This window comes from Chelmon rostratus, chromosome 15 (genome assembly GCF_017976325.1).
Source record: "Chelmon rostratus isolate fCheRos1 chromosome 15, fCheRos1.pri, whole genome shotgun sequence".
NCBI lineage: Eukaryota > Metazoa > Chordata > Actinopteri > Chaetodontiformes > Chaetodontidae > Chelmon > Chelmon rostratus.
The window spans coordinates 778,572-801,941 of NC_055672.1; the positions used below are offsets into that span (position 1 = coordinate 778,572).

The 23,370-nt window shown below is 47.0% G+C and overlaps 2 protein-coding genes and 7 non-coding genes across 9 annotated transcripts; 7 read left to right on the forward strand and 2 right to left on the reverse strand.

Annotated features, from left to right (window-relative positions):
* The first annotated feature begins 285 nt into the window (after window positions 1-285).
* LOC121619027 lies at window positions 286-392 on the forward strand. The gene has a single exon (XR_006007490.1). It is a non-coding gene; the product is annotated as a U6 spliceosomal RNA (small nuclear RNA).
* Window positions 393-1,293: 901 nt separating this feature from the next.
* On the forward strand, window positions 1,294-1,400 carry LOC121619028. The gene has a single exon (XR_006007491.1). It is a non-coding gene; the product is annotated as a U6 spliceosomal RNA (small nuclear RNA).
* An 855-nt stretch (window positions 1,401-2,255) lies between these two features.
* LOC121619036 lies at window positions 2,256-2,362 on the forward strand. Its single transcript, XR_006007499.1, has one exon. It is a non-coding gene; the product is annotated as a U6 spliceosomal RNA (small nuclear RNA).
* A 901-nt stretch (window positions 2,363-3,263) lies between these two features.
* On the forward strand, window positions 3,264-3,370 carry LOC121619029. Its single transcript, XR_006007492.1, has one exon. It is a non-coding gene; the product is annotated as a U6 spliceosomal RNA (small nuclear RNA).
* An 855-nt stretch (window positions 3,371-4,225) lies between these two features.
* LOC121619031 lies at window positions 4,226-4,332 on the forward strand. Its single transcript, XR_006007494.1, has one exon. It is a non-coding gene; the product is annotated as a U6 spliceosomal RNA (small nuclear RNA).
* Window positions 4,333-5,233: 901 nt separating this feature from the next.
* On the forward strand, window positions 5,234-5,340 carry LOC121619032. Its single transcript, XR_006007495.1, has one exon. It is a non-coding gene; the product is annotated as a U6 spliceosomal RNA (small nuclear RNA).
* Window positions 5,341-6,496: 1,156 nt separating this feature from the next.
* LOC121619033 lies at window positions 6,497-6,603 on the forward strand. Its single transcript, XR_006007496.1, has one exon. It is a non-coding gene; the product is annotated as a U6 spliceosomal RNA (small nuclear RNA).
* A 3,495-nt stretch (window positions 6,604-10,098) lies between these two features.
* On the reverse strand, window positions 10,099-14,524 carry LOC121618926 (dehydrogenase/reductase SDR family member 13-like). The gene is made up of 6 exons (XM_041954570.1): window positions 14,373-14,524; window positions 13,163-13,281; window positions 12,480-12,603; window positions 11,823-11,995; window positions 10,909-11,062; window positions 10,099-10,522 (listed from the first exon to the last, which is right to left on the reverse strand). The coding sequence occupies exons 1-6, from the start codon at window positions 14,497-14,499 to the stop codon at window positions 10,263-10,265; spliced, it is 957 nt and encodes a 318-aa protein (XP_041810504.1). The 5' UTR covers window positions 14,500-14,524; the 3' UTR covers window positions 10,099-10,262.
* Window positions 14,525-15,916: 1,392 nt separating this feature from the next.
* LOC121618925 (dehydrogenase/reductase SDR family member 13-like) lies at window positions 15,917-22,861 on the reverse strand. Its single transcript, XM_041954569.1, has 5 exons — window positions 22,094-22,861; window positions 21,160-21,278; window positions 20,714-20,837; window positions 17,967-18,293; window positions 15,917-16,537 (listed from the first exon to the last, which is right to left on the reverse strand). Exons 1-5 carry the CDS (start codon window positions 22,218-22,220, stop codon window positions 16,275-16,277), a joined length of 960 nt encoding a protein of 319 aa, XP_041810503.1. The 5' UTR covers window positions 22,221-22,861; the 3' UTR covers window positions 15,917-16,274.
* Between the last annotated feature and the right edge of the window lie 509 nt (window positions 22,862-23,370).

Sequence of the window (23,370 nt, forward strand, 5' to 3'; positions counted from 1 at the left end):
CAATTGGGCCCCGCCCCCTTTCAGTGACAGGGCATTCTTGACCTCATACTTTCTGTGGCTTTCATCAACATGCAGACAAAATGGGCAGCTAATGTGTTGCAGTTGCAGACAAAATAAGCAGCCAATATGCAGCAATTGCAAACATGCCAATGTCGGCAAGATCCCCTGACTTGCAATGCTTTAGGGTACGCCCCTCAACGGAATGCAGCACTCCAGTCTGCACTGCCATAAAGGGGTCACTCTTTCAGCCAGGGAATAAGAGGTAGGCAGAGACTGATCACCAATGTGCTTGCTAAGGCAGCACATATGCAAAATTGGAATCGATACAGAGAAGATTAGCATGGCCCCTGCACAAGGATGACACGCAAACTCGTGAAGCGTTTCCACATTTTGATCTGACCTCTGTTGCCCGGAGCAGTTCTCCAGCAATGGAGGGGGATACGTGCCACTGCAGAACTGGACACAATTCGTGCTCTTCCTTGCACCGCGTGAGAAAATCATGGCATGTTGAGTGCCGGCAGCAAGTCGGCAGCACCTCGTAGACCAGCCGAAGCGGTGGCGCTGGCCGTAGGCAAGAAATCTCTTCGCTTGCCAGGCCCTCCCAGGGGCTTTAGAATCCAGACTTCATGTGTTGTGACCGAAGTTCTTGCTGGCAACAACAGTGGCAATCACCACGTTATCAATGTTGTAGCCAAGGCAGTTGTTGGCTGAGCCAGATCCAAACCATGCCTTTACCCAAACCAAGGACAAGTATTAAACTCTTGCCCACTGGGCCGTCTGCTTTGTCTCCCCCTACTGGCACATAGAGCCGGACGGACGCGAAAGGTGCACACGTTCCAAGTGTTCAGGATAGGAGATTTCACAGGAAGCTCTTTACATACTGTGGCTTACGCCATAAGATGATCCCACATAGACATGCTCAGCCTTAGTGCGAGTCACCCACTTGTCCTGGAATGTCTTATGGCTGGGCACCATTAGATGTGGGGTCTCGAGTCCAGCCTGAACGTACAATTGGGCCCCGCCCCCTTTCAGTGACAGGGCATTCTTGACCTCATACTTTCTGTGGCTTTCATCAACATGCAGACAAAATGGGCAGCTAATGTGTTGCAGTTGCAGACAAAATAAGCAGCCAATATGCAGCAATTGCAAACATGCCAATGTCGGCAAGATCCCCTCACTTGCAATGCTTTAGGGTACGCCCCTCAACGGAATGCAGCACTCCAGTCTGCACTGCCATAAAGGGGTCGCTCTTTCAGCCAGGGAATAAGAGGTAGGCAGAGTCTGACCACCAATGTGCTTGCTAAGGCAGCACATATGCAAAATTGGAATCGATACAGAGAAGATTAGCATGGCCCCTGCACAAGGATGACACGCAAACTCGTGAAGCGTTTCCACATTTTGATCTGACCTCTGTTGCCCGGAGCAGTTCTCCAGCAATGGAGGGGCATACGTGCCACTGCAGAACTGGACACAATTCGTGCTCTTCCTTGCACCGTGTGAGAAAATCATGGCATGTTGAGTGCCGGCAGCAAGTCGGCAGCACCTCGTAGACCAGCCGAAGCAGTGGCGCTGGCCGTAGGCAAGAAATCTCTGCGCTTGCCAGCCCCTACCAAGGGCTTTAGAATCCAGACTTCATGTGTTGTGACCGAAGTTCTTGCTGGCAACAACAGTGGCGCTGGCCGTAGGCAAGAAATCTCTGCGCTTGCCAGGCCCTCCCAGGGGCTTTAGAATCCAGACTTCATGTGTTGTGACCGAAGTTCTTGCTGGCAACAACAGTGGCAATCACCACGTTATCAATGTTGTAGCCAAGGCAGTTGTTGGCTGAGCCAAATCCAAACCATGCCTTTACCCAAACCAAGGACAAGTATTAAACTCTTGCCCACTGGGCCTTCTGCTTTGTCTCCCCCTACTGGCACATAGAGCCGGACGGACGCGAAAGGTGCACACGTTCCAAGAGTTCAGGATAGGAGATTTCACAGGAAGCTCTTTACATACTGTGGCTTACGCCAAAAGATGATCCCACATAGACATGCTCAGCCTTAGTGCGAGTCACCCACTTGTCCTGGAATGTCTTATGGCTGGGCACCTTTAGATGTGGGGTCTCGAGTCCAGCCTGAACGTACAATTGGGCCCCGCCCCCTTTCAGTGACAGGGCATTCTTGACCTCATACTTTCTGTGGCTTTCATCAACATGCAGACAAAATGGGCAGCTAATGTGTTGCAGTTGCAGACAAAATAAGAGACTGATCACCAATGTGCTTGCTAAGGCAGCACACATGCAAAATTGGAATCGATACAGAGAAGATTAGCATGGCCCCTGCACAAGGATGACACGCAAACTCGTGAAGCGTTTCCACATTTTGATCTGACCTCTGTTGCCCGGAGCAGTTCTCCAGCAATGGAGGGGGATACGTGCCACTGCAGAACTGGACACAATTCGTGCTCTTCCTTGCACCGCGTGAGAAAATCATGGCATGTTGAGTGCCGGCAGCAAGTCGGCAGCACCTCGTAGACCAGCCGAAGCGGTGGCGCTGGCCGTAGGCAAGAAATCTCTTCGCTTGCCAGGCCCTCCCAGGGGCTTTAGAATCCAGACTTCATGTGTTGTGACCAAAGTTCTTGCTGGCAACAACAGTGGCAATCACCACGTTATCAATGTTGTAGCCAAGGCAGTTGTTGGCTGAGCCAGATCCAAACCATGCCTTTACCCAAACCAAGGACAAGTATTAAACTCTTGCCCACTGGGCCGTCTGCTTTGTCTCCCCCTACTGGCACATAGAGCCGGACGGACGCAAAAGGTGCACACGTTCCAAGTGTTCAGGATAGGAGATTTCACAGGAAGCTCTTTACATACTGTGGCTTACGCCATAAGATGATCCCACATAGACATGCTCAGCCTTAGTGCGAGTCACCCACTTGTCCTGGAATGTCTTATGGCTGGGCACCATTAGATGTGGGGTCTCGAGTCCAGCCTGAACGTACAATTGGGCCCCGCCCCCTTTCAGTGACAGGGCATTCTTGACCTCATACTTTCTGTGGCTTTCATCAACATGCAGACAAAATGGGCAGCTAATGTGTTGCAGTTGCAGACAAAATAAGCAGCCAATATGCAGCAATTGCAAACATGCCAATGTCGGCAAGATCCCCTGACTTGCAATGCTTTAGGGTACGCCCCTCAACGGAATGCAGCACTCCAGTCTGCACTGCCATAAAGGGGTCACTCTTTCAGCCAGGGAATAAGAGGTAGGCAGAGACTGATCACCAATGTGCTTGCTAAGGCAGCACATATGCAAAATTGGAATCGATACAGAGAAGATTAGCATGGCCCCTGCACAAGGATGACACGCAAACTCGTGAAGCGTTTCCACATTTTGATCTGACCTCTGTTGCCCGGAGCAGTTCTCCAGCAATGTAGGGGCATACGTGCCACTGCAGAACTGGACACAATTCGTGCTCTTCCTTGCACCGTGTGAGAAAATCATGGCATGTTGAGTGCCGGCAGCAAGTCGGCAGCACCTCGTAGACCAGCCGAAGCAGTGGCGCTGGCCGTAGGCAAGAAATCTCTGCGCTTGCCAGCCCCTACCAAGGGCTTTAGAATCCAGACTTCATGTGTTGTGACCGAAGTTCTTGCTGGCAACAACAGTGGCGCTGGCCGTAGGCAAGAAATCTCTGCGCTTGCCAGGCCCTCCCAGGGGCTTTAGAATCCAGACTTCATGTGTTGTGACCGAAGTTCTTGCTGGCAACAACAGTGGCAATCACCACGTTATCAATGTTGTAGCCAAGGCAGTTGTTGGCTGAGCCAAATCCAAACCATGCCTTTACCCAAACCAAGGACAAGTATTAAACTCTTGCCCACTGGGCCGTCTGCTTTGTCTCCCCCTACTGGCACATAGAGCCGGACGGACGCGAAAGGTGCACACGTTCCAAGAGTTCAGGATAGGAGATTTCACAGGAAGCTCTTTACATACTGTGGCTTACGCCAAAAGATGATCCCACATAGACATGCTCAGCCTTAGTGCGAGTCACCCACTTGTCCTGGAATGTCTTATGGCTGGGCACCTTTAGATGTGGGGTCTCGAGTCCAGCCTGAACGTACAATTGGGCCCCGCCCCCTTTCAGTGACAGGGCATTCTTGACCTCATACTTTCTGTGGCTTTCATCAACATGCAGACAAAATGGGCAGCTAATGTGTTGCAGTTGCAGACAAAATAAGAGACTGATCACCAATGTGCTTGCTAAGGCAGCACATATGCAAAATTGGAATCGATACAGAGAAGATTAGCATGGCCCCTGCACAAGGATGACACGCAAACTCGTGAAGCGTTTCCACATTTTGATCTGACCTCTGTTGCCCGGAGCAGTTCTCCAGCAATGGAGGGGGATACGTGCCACTGCAGAACTGGACACAATTCGTGCTCTTCCTTGCACCGCGTGAGAAAATCATGGCATGTTGAGTGCCGGCAGCAAGTCGGCAGCACCTCGTAGACCAGCCGAAGCGGTGGCGCTGGCCGTAGGCAAGAAATCTCTTCGCTTGCCAGGCCCTCCCAGGGGCTTTAGAATCCAGACTTCATGTGTTGTGACCGAAGTTCTTGCTGGCAACAACAGTGGCAATCACCACGTTATCAATGTTGTAGCCAAGGCAGTTGTTGGCTGAGCCAGATCCAAACCATGCCTTTACCCAAACCAAGGACAAGTATTAAACTCTTGCCCACTGGGCCGTCTGCTTTGTCTCCCCCTACTGGCACATAGAGCCGGACGGACGCGAAAGGTGCACACGTTCCAAGTGTTCAGGATAGGAGATTTCACAGGAAGCTCTTTACATACTGTGGCTTACGCCATAAGATGATCCCACATAGACATGCTCAGCCTTAGTGCGAGTCACCCACTTGTCCTGGAATGTCTTATGGCTGGGCACCATTAGATGTGGGGTCTCGAGTCCAGCCTGAACGTACAATTGGGCCCCGCCCCCTTTCAGTGACAGGGCATTCTTGACCTCATACTTTCTGTGGCTTTCATCAACATGCAGACAAAATGGGCAGCTAATGTGTTGCAGTTGCAGACAAAATAAGCAGCCAATATGCAGCAATTGCAAACATGCCAATGTCGGCAAGATCCCCTCACTTGCAATGCTTTAGGGTACGCCCCTCAACGGAATGCAGCACTCCAGTCTGCACTGCCATAAAGGGGTCGCTCTTTCAGCCAGGGAATAAGAGGTAGGCAGAGTCTGACCACCAATGTGCTTGCTAAGGCAGCACATATGCAAAATTGGAATCGATACAGAGAAGATTAGCATGGCCCCTGCACAAGGATGACACGCAAACTCGTGAAGCGTTTCCACATTTTGATCTGACCTCTGTTGCCCGGAGCAGTTCTCCAGCAATGGAGGGGCATACGTGCCACTGCAGAACTGGACACAATTCGTGCTCTACCGCGTGACAAAATCATGGCATGTTGAGTGCCGGCGGCAAATCTTAAGCACCTCGTCGAGCAGCCGAAGCGGTGGCGCTGGCCGTAGGCAAGAAATCTCTGCGCTTGCCAGGCCCAACCAGGGGCTTTAGAATCCAGACTTCATGTGTTGTGACCGAAGTTCTTGCTGGCAACAACAGTGGCAATCACCACGTTCTCAATATTGTAGCCAAGGCAGTTGTTGGCTGAGCCAAATTCCAAACCATGCCTTTACCCAACCAAGGACGAGTATTAAACTCTTGCCCACTGGGCCTTCTGCTTTGTCTCCCCCTACTGGCACATATAGCCGGACGGCTGTGAAAGGTGGACACATTCCAAGTGTTCAGGATAAGATATTTTACAGGAAGATCTCTACATACTGTGGCTTACGCCATAAGATGAGACTTCGCAAGCACATGTGGTGCCTTCGCAAGCACATGTGGTGCCTTTGCAAGCGAGCACATGTGCTGCCTTCGCAAGCGAGCACATGTGCTGCCTTCGCAAGCGAGCACATGTGCTGCCTTCGCAAGCGAGCACATGTGCTTTGTCTCACCCTAATGGCACATAGAGCCGGACGGCCGCGAAAGGTGGACAAGTGTCCAAGCGTTCTGGATAAGAGATTTACAGGAAGATCTCTACATACTGTGGCTTACGCCATAAGATGATCCCACATAGACATGCTCAGCCTTAGTGCGAGTCACCCACTTGTCCTGGAATGTCTTATGGCTGGGCACCATTAGATGTGGGGTCTCGAGTCCAGCCTGGACGTACAATTGGGCCCCGCCCCCTTTCAGTGACAGGGCATTCTTGACTTCATGCTTTTTGTGGCTTTCATCAACATGCAGACAAAATGGGCAGCTAATGTGTTGCAATTGCAGACAAAATAAGCAGCCAATATGCAGCAATTGCAAACATGCCAATGTCAGAAGATCCCCTCACTTGCAATGCTTTAGGGTACGCCCCTCAACGGAATGCAGCACTCCAGTCTGCACTGCCATAAAGGGGTCGCTCTTTCAGCCAGGGAATAAGAGGTAGGCAGAGACTGGTCACCACTGTGCTTGCTAAGGCAGCACATATGCAAAATTGGAATCGATACAGAGAAGATTAGCATGGCCCCTGCACAAGGATGACACGCAAACTCGTGAAGCGTTTCCACATTTTGATCTGACCTCTGTTGCTTGCTAATTCCAGTTTTGCACATGTGCTGCCTTCGCAAGCACATGCAAGCAACAACAAACTGTATATAAAACAAATATGTTTACTTCTGAACCAAGAGCAAAACAACAATCTACACACAAAACATATTAATAGCAGATACCTTTAAGAAAGAGCAAAGATACTCCTGTTCCTTCTTCTTCTTCTCTTCCTTTTCCTCCTCCTCCTATTCCTTCTTATTCTTTTTCTTTTCCTTCTCCTCCTCCTCCTTAGTCTCCTTCTTCTTCTTCTGCTCTTCCTTCCCCTTTGCTGTCTCCTCTTCCCTCCTCTGCCTCCTCCTCCTGTATGTCCGGTCCGGATTTGTTCTGGCTCCATCTTTGTAAGTTTTTCTTCTGATTGTCCTTCGTGGTGACCCCCTCGCAGATCTTTACGGGGCACGACGGCCCCAGTGTCGATGGCTTCCTGCATGGCACTCTACCTCCACTATTTTTTTTCATCCAGTCATTCAGGGTGAGCCCACCAGATGTGGTCTGGCAATATGTTTTGTTCTTGTTGAAGCAGCAGCAGTCACCTGGGTGTGAGGAGTCTTTGGGACCACAAGTGCTTCCTTGTGCCTACATGGCCTGGATGAATCTGCACAGAGAGAAACTTTATGAAATTGCTAAATCACAAAATCTGTCTAAATACGGTCTAAAGTGTATTCATGTGTTTAACAACAGCAAATGGACATTTATATATGATTGTATTTATGCTATGTACATTGTTTTTTTAGATTTACATATCTACACATTACAATTCATTTTCAATCAAAGTGACATGTGCAGAGTTTCACATGTTTCAGAGTTTCACTTAGACAAATATAATAATTAGGAAGAATTACTGGACTATAGAAACCGGTTTTGTGAATCCTGTCCGTCTTCGGCACAGTGTCATGATCCAAGCTTGGCACGCCCGTTTTTTGTCGATTCTCCTTTTGTGGCGTCATAGTCTGTTTTTGTCACGTCCTGTTTTATTTTGAAGGTTCATGTCATGGTTCTTCTTTTGGCTCTACTTCCTGTGTTTTCCTGCCTTTGTGATTGTCTGATTTGTTTCACCTGTGTGTCATTAGTTGTCCTCCCTTGTGTATTTAAGTCTGTGTCTTCCCCTCAGTCCTTGTCTGAGAGTCCTTGCTGTTGCTCTATGCCACTACAGAGTGTTTTTCCTTGTGTTGTCTTTGTTCTCATCCATGCCACAATTCAAGATCTTGTAAGTGTTGTCCACCATCTTTAGTGTTTGCATCACCTCCCCATACCATGTCATCTACTCGTGTTTCTCTTAGTCTTGTCTTTGTTCTTTAAGTGTTACTCAGCGTCATCTAAGTGTCTGTGTTCCCTAGCCATGCCATGCCCATGGAAGTGTTTCCTAATAAGGTCTTTGTCCATTGCTATGCCATGTTTCATGTTCGTGTTTGTCCAGTTTTTACTACTGTTGTCTATGTTCATTAACCAAGCCATGCCCCATGTAAATGTCCTTTAGTGTTGTCTCAGTCTGTGAGTTACGCCACGTTTTTTGTAAGTGTTTGTTCAGTTTTTCCCTGTTTTGTCTCTGTTCCTTATCTTATGTCCATCTACCCTCGTGTTATTCGGAGTCCCCTGAGTTCTGGATTTTGGTTGTTAAATAAATCTGTTAATTCAAACAGCGCCCCCTCGTGTCTGCATTTGGGTTCAATCCTTGTTCCCCTGAAACCCCACTTCCTGACACACACTTTTGTTTTCCACAATTGAATGTCTGGATTTCTTTACAGTTCAAATGTAGAATATTTGTTGACAGTTGTGTGATTTGTGTTAACCATCACAGGACAGGAAGCCAAAAGAGCTTTCTGAAATATAAATTCTGGCGGGGGTGTAGGACCTCCTGTCCTCTCTCCACTTCCAAACCCCCTCTCTGTTGACGGCCTGCAGCTCCCTGTCGTCCTTTGCTCTGTCAGCCATTTCTGCATGAGGACAAAACTGATGTTATGAAGTTGGTGGAGCTGCTCTTTCAGCAACTACAATGAGCAACATCACCCAGTTACAGGATCAACTCAGAGGAGGGAAAACTTACCAAACAGGGTGAATCTAAGAGAAAACGAGTTTCTGCAGTGACTGACGATGTTTCTACAGACCTGGTCAGGTCAGGTCGGGTCAGACCTGCTGCTCGAAAGCTTGAGAGACAAGTAGAAGAGTTTGTACATAAAATATCATTTATCTGCTGTGCGATGTAAAAACACAACAGTCACTTAAAATTTAAAAAGGACATGTTAACAGTTTACTAACTGTGCTTTAACATGTACATCATCCTGCATGCTGTATGGACTGTAGATAGAGACATGCATACAGAACCAGAAAGTCCATGTTTATTCAGTCATTGTTTATTTCTTTGCACAAATTGTATGAACTTACAGAAACACTTCACTTGTATATTGACATCATATTGTTTGAGATCAAAGTCAGACTCCTTGTATGTGTTCAGCTGAGCTGATTCTGATGTATAACTTCATTGTTAGTAGGACACAATATGAACCACATTTTTCTGGGGTAAATTAATATGACAAAAGAAAGGTTTTGAAAATGAGAGTGGATCTGCTGACTCATCCATGATCAATACAAGATTTAAAACAGTACTAATAATATTGTTGATTGATTGACAGCAGAGCAACAGAACCAGGTTTCTATCAGAAGTGCTCAGTGTCACTCAGAGCTCCATCAGCACCAACACTGACCTGTAAATCAGAGCTGCTCAGAGCACCGACAGTAAACGACAGCACAGACTTCACATGGAAACTTTCATGAGTTTCAGTAGAAGGTAATCAGATTACAGTTTGACCGTGGCTCATATGAGGAAACACTGTTAACCGAGGAGAGACTGAAGAAATGATTAAGTAAGAATGCTGAACTTAACTTTCAAAGAGAAAACAACCAGGACGCGAGATGAAGAAAAGAAAAAAGCTCCACGTTTTTCTCTGCATAGTTTTTATCTAGATTTATTTTTTCCAGCTGTTGTCTTTGTGAGGTCCAGAGAAGGTGAATGGATGGTATCTGCGGGTGTGGTTCCACTGTGAGGCAGCAGGGGGAGGTGGAGGTGTGATGGTGTGGGGGGCTTGGCTGGTTATTCAAAATGCTGAGCTGACTGTGACTCCCCTACCTGTCCACGGACTCACCTGTGCGTTGAGCCGTGGTTTTAACCTGCAGTGTTACAACACTCTGCTGACAAACACCTGAAGACAAGCAGCCCTGAAGCTGCTCTGAAGGCTCCATTACTCTCCATGTTGTCATCCATCCGTTTGCAGACAGGACCAAAGTTTGACACCTTGATGTGTCAGCCAGCAGCCACCAGGTGGCGCCAGCGCAGCGTGTTCAGAATAAGGCGTCTCTGGAGACCTGAACTGTTTTGGACTAGATGGTTCACATTTCTCGGCAGTTTACTGTGTGGAGGTGAGAAGCTGTAAACTGTGATCAACAGATGGCAGACAGCACAACCAGATGTTCACAAAGGATTTGTATTAATATAATTACATTGGTGAATACAGAAAGGCAAACTCCACATCAACACCAGACTAAACCGGTTTAAACTGAGGCAGAGTTCTTGCTCAGGGACTGAACAATCCGTTTAAGGTAGAGGAAAAAGTCCTTTGTGGTCATTCCACCTTAAGACAGTCCACAGAGCGTCTCGCTGACCTCCCATAGTTTCCGGGCCACGGCGTCATCTTGGGCCCGGGCAGAAACTTCCTGCACGGCGCAGCAGGAGAAGTAACGTCCGCTCAGAGGTTCGATTCCTTCCTGCAGGGAGCAGTGCAGCGTGGTCTGGGCTCCGGCCTCCGGGTCCAGGAACAGCAGCTGGGCCACCGGTTCGATGAAAACCTTCTGCCACAGGCTGACGTGACGCGACAGCTCGGTCCGGACCACACCTGCAGGGTGGAGGGACACAGGACAAAATTGACCCGAGAGAAAACTGAAACCCGCGGAACATGAAGCCTTTAGCTCGTTCACAACGTCACAGTTCGCTTCACGCTAACGTGTGGAAGAAAAACATGGAAAGGTTCACAGGTTCATGTCTGACGCACTTCTGACCACACCCAGATCTCAGGTGTGGTCTGTCGTGCCTTCGACCCCACCCATAGCTGTGTTAGGAATGCTGAGGTCAGATTTTCAAAGCAGAGCCTCAAACACTTGAGATATCTCCCTTCATGTCGTTCTGGTGAAAAATACCAAACATACTTTTACTTTAATGATGACAGTAGCTCATCAGTGGGATATGAAGGGATTCTGTGGGAGTCTGTTTGAAGTGTTTTACCTGGGTGGACACTGTAGCAGGTCACGTTGGTCCCTTTCAGCCTCTTGGCGAGCTCGTGGGTGAAGAGCACGTTACACAATTTGCTGTTGCAGTAGGCCTGGAAGAACTGCCAGCTGTACCTGCCCGTGCCCAGGTGTTTGTTCACCGCCAGAGCCTGAGAACACAATGACTTCATTAACACGGGATCACCTGAGTGACAGGGATCGTTACCGAGCACACGCGACACGAGGCGGCTCGCGTTGACGTCATGCGTCCTGTTATTGTAGCCTCGAGCCGCCGACCAGGAATGTTCTCAGCACAGAGAACATTCGTATGAAGGGATCTCTTTGTGTTTCATGACATCATGTCACACCTGAGCAGCACCTGGAGAACCAGTTCTGATGCTGAATGAAGCTGATGCATCAGATTATGAAACTATTTTTAGGAGCTGTGATTTTCATTGTATAACTGATGGCGCTGCACGTTGCTGTCAGTATGATTCGTGTTGCTCCAAGTGATGCGAGTGAAGGAGCAGCTTGTAAGAAAGAAGTACTGTCAGCTGCACGCAGTAAAAGTACAGCAGTACTGTCAGCTACACGCAGTAAAAGTACTGTCTGTGCAGTAAAATGTCTCCTGTGACTGATCTCTGATTCTGTGTGACATTAATTTACTGATGGAGCTGCTTTCAACTACGTCATATACAGTTTGCTAGTTTAGTCCAGTGGGGCCCAACCTGGGGGTCGGGCCCCTCCAAAGAATGGAAATTGATGAGATATCATAATGACACACTAGTTTTTACCTGAAGTGCTCATTAAAGTGTAATCTCTGTCAGGAGGTGACTGCGAGTCAAAGTGTGGGCAGTGAAAGCAAATGAAGTGTAAGATAAAATGTGTTTTTGTGTATTTGTATGTTGTAACAGTGATTTAAAAGCCCACCTCAAAGTCAATGTGTCCCCAGCGGTAAGCCATGGAGGACAAAGTGACCACTCGTCCTCCTCCCGCCTCCTTCATTCGCTGCAGCAGCAGGCAGGTCAACAGGAAGTGACCCAGGTGGTTTACCCCGAACTCGATGCCGAAGCCGTCTTCAGTCCGCCCGTCAGCCACCAGACCTACAGACAGACAGAGGTTTTTAAAGGTCTGCTTCAGGCATGTCTGCAGTTCCTTCTGCTATTAAGACTGCGGTCAAAAAATATTTCCCCTTCGATTTGTTTCCTTTTAACTTGAACTTGTTTGTCCACGATGCTTAAACTTAACCAGAGAAAAGGTCTGCTGACAAAGAACGTCTATAAACGTCCACAAAGAGACCAAAGGTCCAACAGCTGCGTTCTTCTATCTCTAAAAACGAAAACCAGTATCTGGAGTGAGCCTGCACCTGATAATCTGCTTGCCTTTGCCTTTGCTTATCTTGTGCACGTGCATGCAGGTGGTGTGATTTTACAGTCCTGCCGTTGGATTCTGGTCCAGCAGACAGCAGTAGATGATATTTCACACTTGCAGCTTGTTCAGGCTTCGATCACACTGTTGTCTCACTTTTTAAAATATCATACCATAAATCATTTGTCTTCATGTAACGGCGTGTGTGTGTTTGTGTACCAGCATTGTTGATGAGCAGATCCAGCCTGGACTCAGTTTTCAGGAAAACTTCAGTGAAGCAGCGAACGGACCTCAGACTGGCCAAGTCCAGCTGCATGTAGAGAACGTCAGTGCTTCCTGTTTCCTGGGAAAAGATCATCAGTTGAAGACAGCGCTAAAAAAAATATTTACTAAAACTACGCCAAAGACTTTTGTGTGTTTTTGCCCCCCAAAGGATCACCACGGTGGAGGGCTTGTGTGTCCCTTTGATCCTGGGAGCTGTACAGGTGCCGGGAGGCCAGAAGGGCTGCAGTTTTGAAAGTTGTTGAAGCATAAACCCGGGTGTGGGAGGACTTTGGGAGGTTATAGAGAACGACTTCAATCGGCCCTTAATGGAAGGCAAACTATTCGATGACTCGGGGAGGGAAAGCAGGGCTCGGCTCAGTCTGAGTCCAGATGACCCGGACTATAAACACTGTGGCAGATGTTGCTGATGCCAAATCATCGCTCAGGCCTCAGGTGTGTGACGGAGAGTCGTCCTGATATGCTGAAGGCTCTGGACATTGTTGGGCTGCTTACAAGCCTCTTCACTGTCCGGTCAAGATGGGGGACAGTACCTATGGCAGACCGGGTTCCCATTTTCAAAAAGGGGGGACTGGAAGGTGTGCTCCAGTTATCGGGGTATGACACTTCTTCGTCCCTACCTGTTGTATATCTGCGATGGCGGCCTCAGCCTTCTCCCGGTTTCGGCAGGCGAGGATGATTCTGGCTCCCTTCCTGGCCAGGTGCAGAGCCGTGGCTTTACCGATGCCGGTGTTCCCCCCTGAGGCAGGAAAACACAAACTGTCAGCAACAACAAAACATAATTCAGACATGTTTTACCGTGAGGACGGAATGCCGGGCTGCAGGCCGGTCACCTGCCGCCTGAAATATCTCAACAGCTGGATCGTCATGACGTTCACGCTCCCCTCAGGATAAACTGCAATAATGTTGGTGATGCTCTGATGTTTCATCTAGCGCCATCATCAGGCCAACAGTTTAATGTGTCCAACACACAATGCCTGCAGAACTAATGATGCTCCCATCAGCCTCAGCTGGACTTTGGGTCTTGTGTTTCAACGAACACGGTGAACACGGTGAACGTTGTATCTACTGAACATCAGGATGTTAGCGTGAGGACTTTAGTTCAGCTGTGTCCAGAGCTGCTAGCACGGATGTACAGGTGACTGTCGGTCTGCTTCAGATCTACTGAACAGCTTTCAATCAGGCAGCGTTTTTACGATAATACAGTAAATATGGAAGTCAAAAAGTTTCTTCATATCAAATATCTCTCTGTTTTAAGATGTGATACCTGATCAGATAACATCAGTTATCACTATTTTACCATCATTTATCTTTAGTGTTTCAAGTGTTTGTCATTTTATGTTGACAGTTATAGTAATAAAATGTCTGAAACTAGAGGAGACGTCTTTAAATGTCTTGTTTTGTTCTGCCAGTTGAAGCTGTTGACTTTAAAATGACTTAAATCAAAGAAAAGCAAAAAATCTGGAACACTGAAGGAGCTGAAATGTGATGATGATGATGATGATGATGGTGTTTTTTAATAAGTGATAAGATTACCTAATGACTAATTGTTTAAGAGGCTAATTGTTTTAGCTCTTCCAGTTATTAAACTAATGTCTGTTTATTAATTCTGACATTTAAACCTTTAATAAATGTTTTTTCATATATCATAAACTTTTTAAAAATGTTTTTTTCCTTTTTAGTTATTCAGTGATTTTGTCATTTTCATTCACAGGCAGAATAAGAAATATTATTTTTAGTTGTCACATGAACAGTTTACACTGAGAAACATTTCCAATCTTTTTTACCTGTAATGAAACAACCCGCCCCCCCACAGACAGACAGACTCACCTGTGATGATGACGGTCTTACCGGCCATCGCTGCGTTTCCTTTACATTTGGATCTTTTGAAGAGAGTCTGTGTGAGGACGATGTATCCTCCCAGAACGACACCGGCCAGCAGCAGCAGGTGAAACATGGTTTAAAACAGCTGTCTGCTCCACCTGAGAATCACTAACTGGCTCGAGAGCTGAGCTGTGAGCTTTTATACGCCCGGTGGGACTCACCTGCCGGACCAGTTCTACCTGCCCGGGGCGGGCAGGTGAGTCACAGTTTGGGACGGTCCGACCGGTTCTGCTGGCATTGTTCATCAATCAGCGCTAACATTCAACTGAAACTGCTGCTGTTGTTTGACTTTTCACCCACTGATTCACCCTGAACCCCCTTCAGCTAAACTTCCTGCCAAAACCTTCAAAATAAAACTCAATAAAACAAGAATGTAAGAAAAGGAGGAAAGTTTTGCAGGACCACATTGATGTTGTTCTTTTTTTGTGGTGCTTTAGAGGAATAACATCAAAAAGACAGAAACCATAAGATGAAACTTTATTCCTCAAACTGTGGATTTCAAACGTTTTTTAACTCCTGAGTTTTACTGACTTCACAGTATCTCTGACAGGTTATGTTCAGGCTGCTGGTTGGAGGGAGGGAGTCTGACAATGGATGGAAAGGTGGGGGCAGTGAGAGAAAGGATGGAGGATGCTGCCTCGTTCATCTTGTGGGTGTCAGACTTTTCAAGCTTCTGCACCTTCTAAGAAGAAGAAGTGACTCTATGAGCTTCACCTCTTCTCAACATTTTCAGCTCAGCTTTGCTCACTTGATCTGCCTCAGAAACCTTTCGAATGCCCCCCCCCCCCCCCCCCCCCCCCCCCCCCCCTTGGACTTGGACTGACGTTGCCTCCTCCCATGTGGTGAGAAACGTGCACCAACTTGTATGACTTATTGGTAGGAACTCGATCCCCTCACATTCACCCTTCTTCTTCTTCTTCTTCTTCTTCTTCTCTTCTTGCTTCATTGGCCGTTTCAGTGAATGGTTGTACTGGAAACCGCCTCCTATACTAGCAGTATATATATACTGATTTGGCCAAACTGTAGCATGAAGCATGCAGTACGCAAACAAAAGCCGAGTCTGCAGTCTGCATTGGACCGGTCTGTCTTGCCTTCTGTGACCCACAGCGCCAAGTGCTGAACGGCGAGCAGCCGGGCCGACAACAGGAAGCTTTTCACAATGTTTCTATATTATTTCATCACTAAATTCACCTCTTAGAAGTTTTGAGGTGAGAAATCAACTGTGAATATTTTAATTATTGGCAGTTTTAGGAAAGTTGGTGACAAATTGAATAAGTGCTCCAACATTTTCAGAGTTCAGAAGCTCCATTAGCTCCTGTCGGGGTAGTTAGCTACCCAGCCGGCCGGCGCTGCTCCCAGACCTGCTGAGCCCACAGTAACACAGCAGAGGAAAACCAGGCCCACGACTGAAAGATCGTTCTAACCTTCATACCGCTGTTATTCTGTCATCAGATTACATTTTTGATGTATTTTATTGGAATGATGCAGCTGTTGCACAGACGGAAATGTTCAGCTTCGGATGCAGTGATTTTATTCAAATGCAGACTTGAAATTTGCTGCTGAGAACTTATTTATCACAGTAAACAGAAGTCACTCTTAGTTTATTGTAAATTAATAATTGTGATTGTGTTGAGAGCAGGGACTCTCTATGTTGATGCATTCAGGAACACTCAGATTCTTGAGTTTTCCGTTTTGATGAATGGCCAAAGCACCACACAGGTGGAGTACTGCATTCAGCAAAGATAAAAACTGTGGACCTGCATGGTAATCTTCACTAAATGTCTCAGAATTAGGGTGAAATGCAGAGTTTGTAGAGTTGCTCTGGGACTTAAAAACCAAGCCCAGGTTTTAGGACAGGCCGCAGAAAGTCTCGCTGAGCTCCCACAGCTTCTTGGCCACAGCGTTGTCTCTGGCCTTCGACTCGATGCTCGTCAGCGGTGCACAGTGGGTGAAGTAGTGGCCGCTGAGGTGCTCGACGCCTTCCTCCAGGGCACAGTGGAGCGTGGTCTGAGCTCCGGACTCAGCATCCACGAAGAAAAGGAAGATGATGGGGGTCAGGAACAAGTTCCACCAGAAGCCGGTGTTTCGGCCGATTTCTGTTTTTATGGCTCCTGGACAGGAAAGAGAAAAAATAACCAAAAGGGTCAAGTCACAATATCTTTAATCTTGGAAGATAATTTCTGTCAAAAAAGATTAAATGTAACAAAAATGGGAAAAATCTCCTTTTCAATCAAAATTGGGATTCACTGAGTCAAAATTATGATATACAAATTATTAGATATTAAAATTAAAATTGTATTATTTATTTGTTTTACGTACTTAATGTTTACAGGGACGAGTATAGGGACCAATGCTGCCAACGCAGCATATAATGCTGAAACTAATTTGTAATGCCTGTCAGTAAATGGGCTTTTATACAAATGCATATCTTACTGTTAATTTAAACACAAGATACTTGTGCTCAAACAGAGGATTCATTCTCAGTGAAGAACCTTGGAGCTCTAATCTGCCTCTATACCTGCCAAAGAGCAGTGATTCCTAACACGTCTCTGGGGGTCATCAGGTGGAAACCTCCCTTCAACAGTGTTTCGCCTACTTAGTCCCACTACACCTCCAGGAGGTTAGGCGGTGAACTCCGGCGTCCCAGAGTCACCCCCCCTAGTGCCAGTTCACACTGCTCCTACACAATCCAAACAGCACTGCCACGTTCAACTGACCCAGAGATGCTCCAGGTAGTGGCCAGTACCGATGCTACCATTTAGCTAATGCTAATGCTAATGCTAACCGCTAAGAAGAACAGAAGAAGACAATACAGTTCCGATGCTACCATTTAGCTAATGTTAAGTGCTAACCGCTACCTGCTAAGAGGAACAGAAGAAGACAATAAAGCTAGATTCACCTATACTGTTAATGTTAACTGCTAGCTGCCAATGCTAACTGCTAAGATATTATCATACTACCACCGCTTTAGCTATTGTTAGCTGCTACAATGCTACCACAGGCCTAGATGCCACATGTAACTGCCAATTGCCGCACAACCATCATCTACCCCTGCCTCTCACCAACTGCACCAATAAAAGCGGGGTGGGAATACAAACCCTGGTTCGGGTAGGGGGTAGAAAGTTTAGAGGGTGCTGAAGGTGGAGGCCTAAACCACAGACTAGATTTAACAGCCTCTTCTAACATTTTCAAATTGTTTTTATATGCATTATACAAATGCATATCTTACTTAGATACTGAGTTAAACAACAATACATTTAATTTACACATGTGGTTTCTGTCATCACTCATAACGTGGATTAATTTCACACACTAACAATTTATTTAATTTGTATCTATGGAAGAGCATTTCTCACACTTTCTATTTGGGAAGTCAAACTTTTGGATCACTCTGTCATGAGTTTCACTTGAAAAGTCAAAGTTTTGATTTACAAGAGATCAAAAGAGTTTTTTTCATTTTTCCAACTCTAACATTTCATTTGTTTTTAAAATCACATCAAACGCAACGATATTAAATAAACCAGGCTGCTGTCCACTGACCGGGGTGGAGGCTGTAGCAGGTGACGTTGGTGCCCTGCAGCCTCTTGGCGAGCTCGTAGGTGAAGAGGACGTTGCACAGTTTGCTGTGACAGTACTTCTGGAAGAGCTGATAGTCGCTGCCGCCCAAAGCCAAGTCTCTGTGAGTCGTCAGACAGTTGAAATCCACCTTCCCCATCGTGTAGGCTTTGGAGGCCACGGTCACCACGCGGCTCGGCCCGCTCGCCTTCAGCCGGTCCAGGAGCAACACCGTCAGCAGGAAGTGACCCAGGTGATTGACGCCAAAGATCATCCCGAAGCCGTCCTCCGTCTTTCCGCCGTTCATCAGGCCTGAAGACAGAAACACAGGAAGCAATAACCTTGAATATGATTAGAAATGTGGGTTTAAAATTAACACCCTTATTTTAATGAAATCCTCTTGCTAGCAGCAGAGTCAGATGAGAGTCCTGTCTGCTCACAGAACATAGACAGGGCCAGAATGTGTTTAGCACAAAGACTGAAGGATTATTATCATCGAGGGGGGGGAAGGTGAAAATTTGAAATAAAAGCCTTTCTCTAATAATAGTTCAAATCTCAACCAAAGGCCCTATTTGAGCATGCACTTCAGTTCAGGGATGTGTAGCTCAACACATCTGTACAAACCAACCTGTTAGAAACATGAGCTGCAAACATTCCTAACTTACTACCTACAGTTACTTCCAAAGCCAAGGGTACAACATGGAGACACTACATTAGTTGCCATGGTTACAGGCTCTGTTGATTTGCAACAAGCACAAGTTTTAGTGTTTCGTTGTAAGACCTGGACGCTAGTTCAGGCTGGCTGCGTCTCAGCAGCTCTGTCCTGCACTTTATTGGACTTGGGGAGGTTTACAATGCAGCAACTCCAGCCAATAATACCCAACAGAGCACATCTGCTTCACACATCTGTGAGTCCTCAGTTCTCTGAGAGTGCAGTTTGAAAATACAAGCAGCCAAACAGGCCTTTGTCAGAATGAAATAACAGATTTAAAATGTTTCCTCATCAGACTTCTAACACTGAGATTAACTCGATGTTCACTGAACTCAGAGCAGCTCAGAACAGCGAGGAGAAGACTGATGCCAAAACGGGACAGAACAATGCAAAGGAGGTGACATTCTGCAGCAGATCTGTGTCCAGAGTACTGCTCTCCTTTCCATTAAGAACGTGGCTACCTCCCCTCCCACTCTCAGTGAACCCCAAAACTCAGAGGACACAACTCTTCAGCCCCCCCAGCCCATACATACCACACTGGACCATGCATCACAACCCCCACAACCCCACTCTTCCCTCCAGTCAGACAGAAATCTCACCAGGCCCGAGTAAACAAAGCCTGGGGGCCTGAAAACATGGAAGACCTCCTGCATCATTCCAGAGCCAAAGGAAGGACGTCCCAGCGGTCTCTTTGACACAGACCTGTGCCCCCTACCTCACATGTCATGAAGACCTTTGAGAAGCTGGCTCTACAGCACCTGAGGACCCTACGTACTGCTGTCCTGGACCCAGTGCAGTTCGTACACCAAGCACACTTTGGAGTGGAGGATGCCATCACCTTCCTGACACACAGGGCCCTCATTGGCCTGAAGAAACAGGACCGTCAGAGTCCTGTTCTTTGACTCATCCAGTGCCATTCAACGCCGCCCTCTGAGGGAAAAGCTTCCAACAATCCAAATGCACCCTGACCCTGCATCCTGGATTGAGGACTACCTCACTGACCAGCCACAGTATGTCGGGGTGGATGGTGTCTTATAAAGGCCTTACTGGATTTTGGATTCTGTCTGAAATCAAGGACCCACTGCTACAGAAAAATTTAAGGTAAATCTGACGGTTACCAACAGTAACCAAGGGGGGTGGGGTTGGCGAACGATCACTTCTTTTGTTGTGTTTTTACTTCCATAAATTTTAAGAGTGCATGAACACCGGTTAGCTCGCAAGCAAAGAAGTTCAGGAGGGTAAAACTAATGAATTAACAGTTCAAATAATTAGCTTAGTAACAAATATATGGTTGAAATATTTGGCAAAAGTAAACGATCAATGATCTCGATAACTAAAAGTAACAATTGTAGTAGCCGTTTGTCCAAGCAACAAAAAATTTCAAACCAAACTTCAAATCATAAAAAATCAAAGGGCCACTGCTGCACCATGGGTTTGTGGTGTATGCGGATGGGAAAAACTTAATGTCCAAACAAGTGTTCAACTTCAACAGAAAACGTGGTTTATTTAACCAAACAGCGAGCAAACAAAGAACAAAGATCCCACAGTGCTTCTCCCGCTCCGGTAAAAAAACCATTTGCCCACCCAGGTGCATGCTGGTCCCTTAGCGTAGCCCTACTTATATCATCAGTTGCCCCCCCAACGTGCCCAAATGAAACAAAACCACAAATGACAAACAAGAAAACACCTACACTAAACAAATAAACACTAACAGAAATCTAATCATAATGAAATCAAATAAATTGATTAAGAATAATCAAATCTAAATACTAACAAAACTAAATAATAAACTAAACAACACTAAATACCAATAAATAAATAAAAAGCTCCTACAACAATATTTGGCTAAATAATAATTGGTTGAAACATCAAGTGTCTGCCAGTCCAAGTACAAACAAACTTTACCAAACCATCAGAAATACTGACAGTTCAGTTCCATGAGAATATTACTGTAACAATATTCACTTTTACATAATCAGTGCAGTTAAATGGCATCAAGTCCCGAGCACAGAGGACTGACCTGCGTTGTTGATGAGCAGATCCAGCCTGGACTCGGACCGCAGGAAGTTATCAGCGAAGGAGCGAACGGACTGCAGACTGGCCAGGTCGAGCTGCATGAAGATCACCTGGCTGTTACCTGTCTCCTGAGGACGAGGACGACAAAGAAACATTCAACACTTACAGGACGGTTTCAATCACTGAGTGGACTTCCAGATTTTTATTGTGTCGGGAGATGTTTGTCGTGTTTCTGCTGCTTTTGAAAAACAAACATCCTTAAAACGAGTGCTGATATGAAGAAGAGGGCAGATTGAATTGGGAAGTATAACAATGTGTCATCAGCATAACGATGAGCATCAGAGCACATGTCTGATGTTACTGACGCGACCCGCAGTAGATGAACATCATATATTTCTGGTGAACCTGTGCCGTGACCTCCTTCATTCAGAAACAGCTTTTTGTCTTCACCTCAATGATTTCCTGGACGGCGGCCTCAGCTCGCCGTCTGTCCCTGCAGGCCAGGATCACCCTCGCCCCCCTCCTGGCCAGGTCCATCGCTGTGGTCTTACCGATGCCGGTGTTTGCTCCTGGAGAGGAAGGACAGAATCATACAAAGCCACGTGAGACACATTTCTCTACAGATGGCAACCTTGGACCCTCTGTCCCCTATCTCAACGACTGCTGGATGGATTCACATGATGACATTCATGATGCCAGATGAACCCTGACATCCTGTGATGATCCCGACTTTTCATCCAGCACCACCAGCAGGGGTGGAGGACTGGAGGGAGGGGGACTGAGTATACAGGGTCCTCATGTGAGGAGCGTTCACATGATAACACAGATGCCAAAGTACAGGGTCCAGAGTTTAGTGCTACACCCCTGAACCACCAGCAGGACCATGTTTTCAGAGGCTGGGACTGCACCGGACCGTTTGGATAAACTGCACAAACCAGATTTTTATGTCTTTGCTTAATTATTCTGTTCAGTTTCTTTTGTCCAATCTCCAAATTTCACTTTTGTATTTACACGTACACATGTCGGGTTTGAGCCTCTGTGTTTACTGTGTTTTGTATGACAGACAATACGCTGGTGTGTGTGTGTGTGTCTGTCTGTCTGTCTGTGTGTGTCTGTCTGTCTGTGTGTGTGTGTGTGTCTGTGTGTGTGTGTGTCTGTGTGTGTCTGTCTCTCTGTCTGTGTGTGTGTGTGTCTCTGTCTGTCTGTCTGTCTCTCTGTCTGTGTGTGTGTGTGTGTGTGTGTGTGTGTGTTAAACGTCTGCAGGTTACCAACTCGTCTCATGTTTCCTGACGGCCTCTCGGATGTTGTCAGTGTGTTTAGTCCCCCGGTGTGAACGCACCATTTAAAGGTGTGATTGTCTCCTGACTGACGGCTGTGGACTCACCGGTCACGACGGCGGTTTTCCCGTCCAGCTTCGCAGAACTCTTACACCTGGGCAACTTGAGAACAGTCACATGAAGAAGAAAATAACCTCCGACTAACAGAAGTCCGAACAGCAGCAGCAGCATCATCCTGACTGCCGACACACCAAGTTAGACACAAGAAGAAGAAACGCTGCTGCTGCTGTGTGAGCAGCTGCCTCTGTGAGTGTGTGTGAGTGTGTGAGGAACTTTATGTAACTGCTTATCAGCGGCCTCAGCAGCTTCACGCCCCTTCCCCCCCCTCTCACAGACTCTTTCCTCAGACGGTTTCTGCTGCCAAAGCTGAGCCTAAGCTCACAGTTTGGGCTCCATGATGGTTTTTGATTATCAGAGAAAGCAGAGAGAGGAAGACAGACTGTGACAGGATGAAGGTGAGTTCACCTTCATGAGAAAAGGCTGACCGGTCCCTCAGGGGAGGGCTCGGTAAAAGCAGACTGTTTGTGCAGAGTGATTTCAGGCAGCTGCTGCTGTCGACTCCACAGAACATAACTGAGCCTCAGCAGAAGGATCCGAGCTGCGTCACAGCCTGGCTTCAGGAAGACGACTGCAGCGCCGCCTGGTGGCCGCACATGTGCTGTTCGTCATGAGTGGAGTATTTGAATGTGTAGTGTTAGATGTTGTATGTTTGCTCTGTTGTCCTGGTGTTCAGGGCGTCCACGCGAACACGATCAGCCTGTAAAAGGATGAATGACATCACATTTCCAGACTTACTGCCATCTGAAGTTTAACAGTCAAACAGGTTTGTATTTTCCAGATGTCCCGGGATGAAGCTCTCAGCCACAGTCTCGTGAGGATGCGTCAAACTATGACGCCTGGAATCAATTAAAAACAGTCAAAACTTTCTGCTCATCTTAAATTCGTTGCTGCAGACACGTGAAAACTCGTTGCTGCTAGCAGCTGTGTGAGGATGTGCTCTGAGCTAAATGCTAACATGCTCACGGGGCTGCTGCGGATGTCCTCAAACCACCTTCACACCAACATCAGCACAGATGTGCAGTTTTCTTTAAAACACGATGAAACGTGATGAAACAGGTGAAAACGACTCAACGTTAAAAACGCAACAGAAAGCAACATGGAGGCCGGTGGCTGTTGTCATGGTTACTGCAACCAACTCCAACGTTTCATCACATCCGTCATCAGGTCTGAAACGACACATCAGATCAGACCCGGAAACCAGTTTGACATCATCAGGCAGCCCCAGAACACCTGAACTAGCTCACCTGCTCACGTGAAGAACCTC

Coding starts and splice junctions, on each gene's coding strand:
- LOC121618926 (XM_041954570.1), bottom strand. CDS start 14,499: ATGTTTCACCTGCTGCTGCTGGCCGGTGTCGTTCTGGGAGGATACATC. Junction 11,996..12,479: donor TCTGCTCATCAACAATGCTG/GTACACAAACAC, acceptor GTCTGTCTGTAG/GTCTGGTGGCTGACGGGCGG. Junction 11,063..11,822: donor GGGGACACATTGACTTTGAG/GTGGGCTTTTAA, acceptor TTGTGTTCTCAG/GCTCTGGCGGTGAACAAACA.
- LOC121618925 (XM_041954569.1), bottom strand. CDS start 22,220: ATGATGCTGCTGCTGCTGTTCGGACTTCTGTTAGTCGGAGGTTATTTT. Junction 20,838..21,159: donor CCGTCCAGGAAATCATTGAG/GTGAAGACAAAA, acceptor CCTCGTCCTCAG/GAGACAGGTAACAGCCAGGT. Junction 18,294..20,713: donor TCTGCTCATCAACAACGCAG/GTCAGTCCTCTG, acceptor TTCTGTCTTCAG/GCCTGATGAACGGCGGAAAG.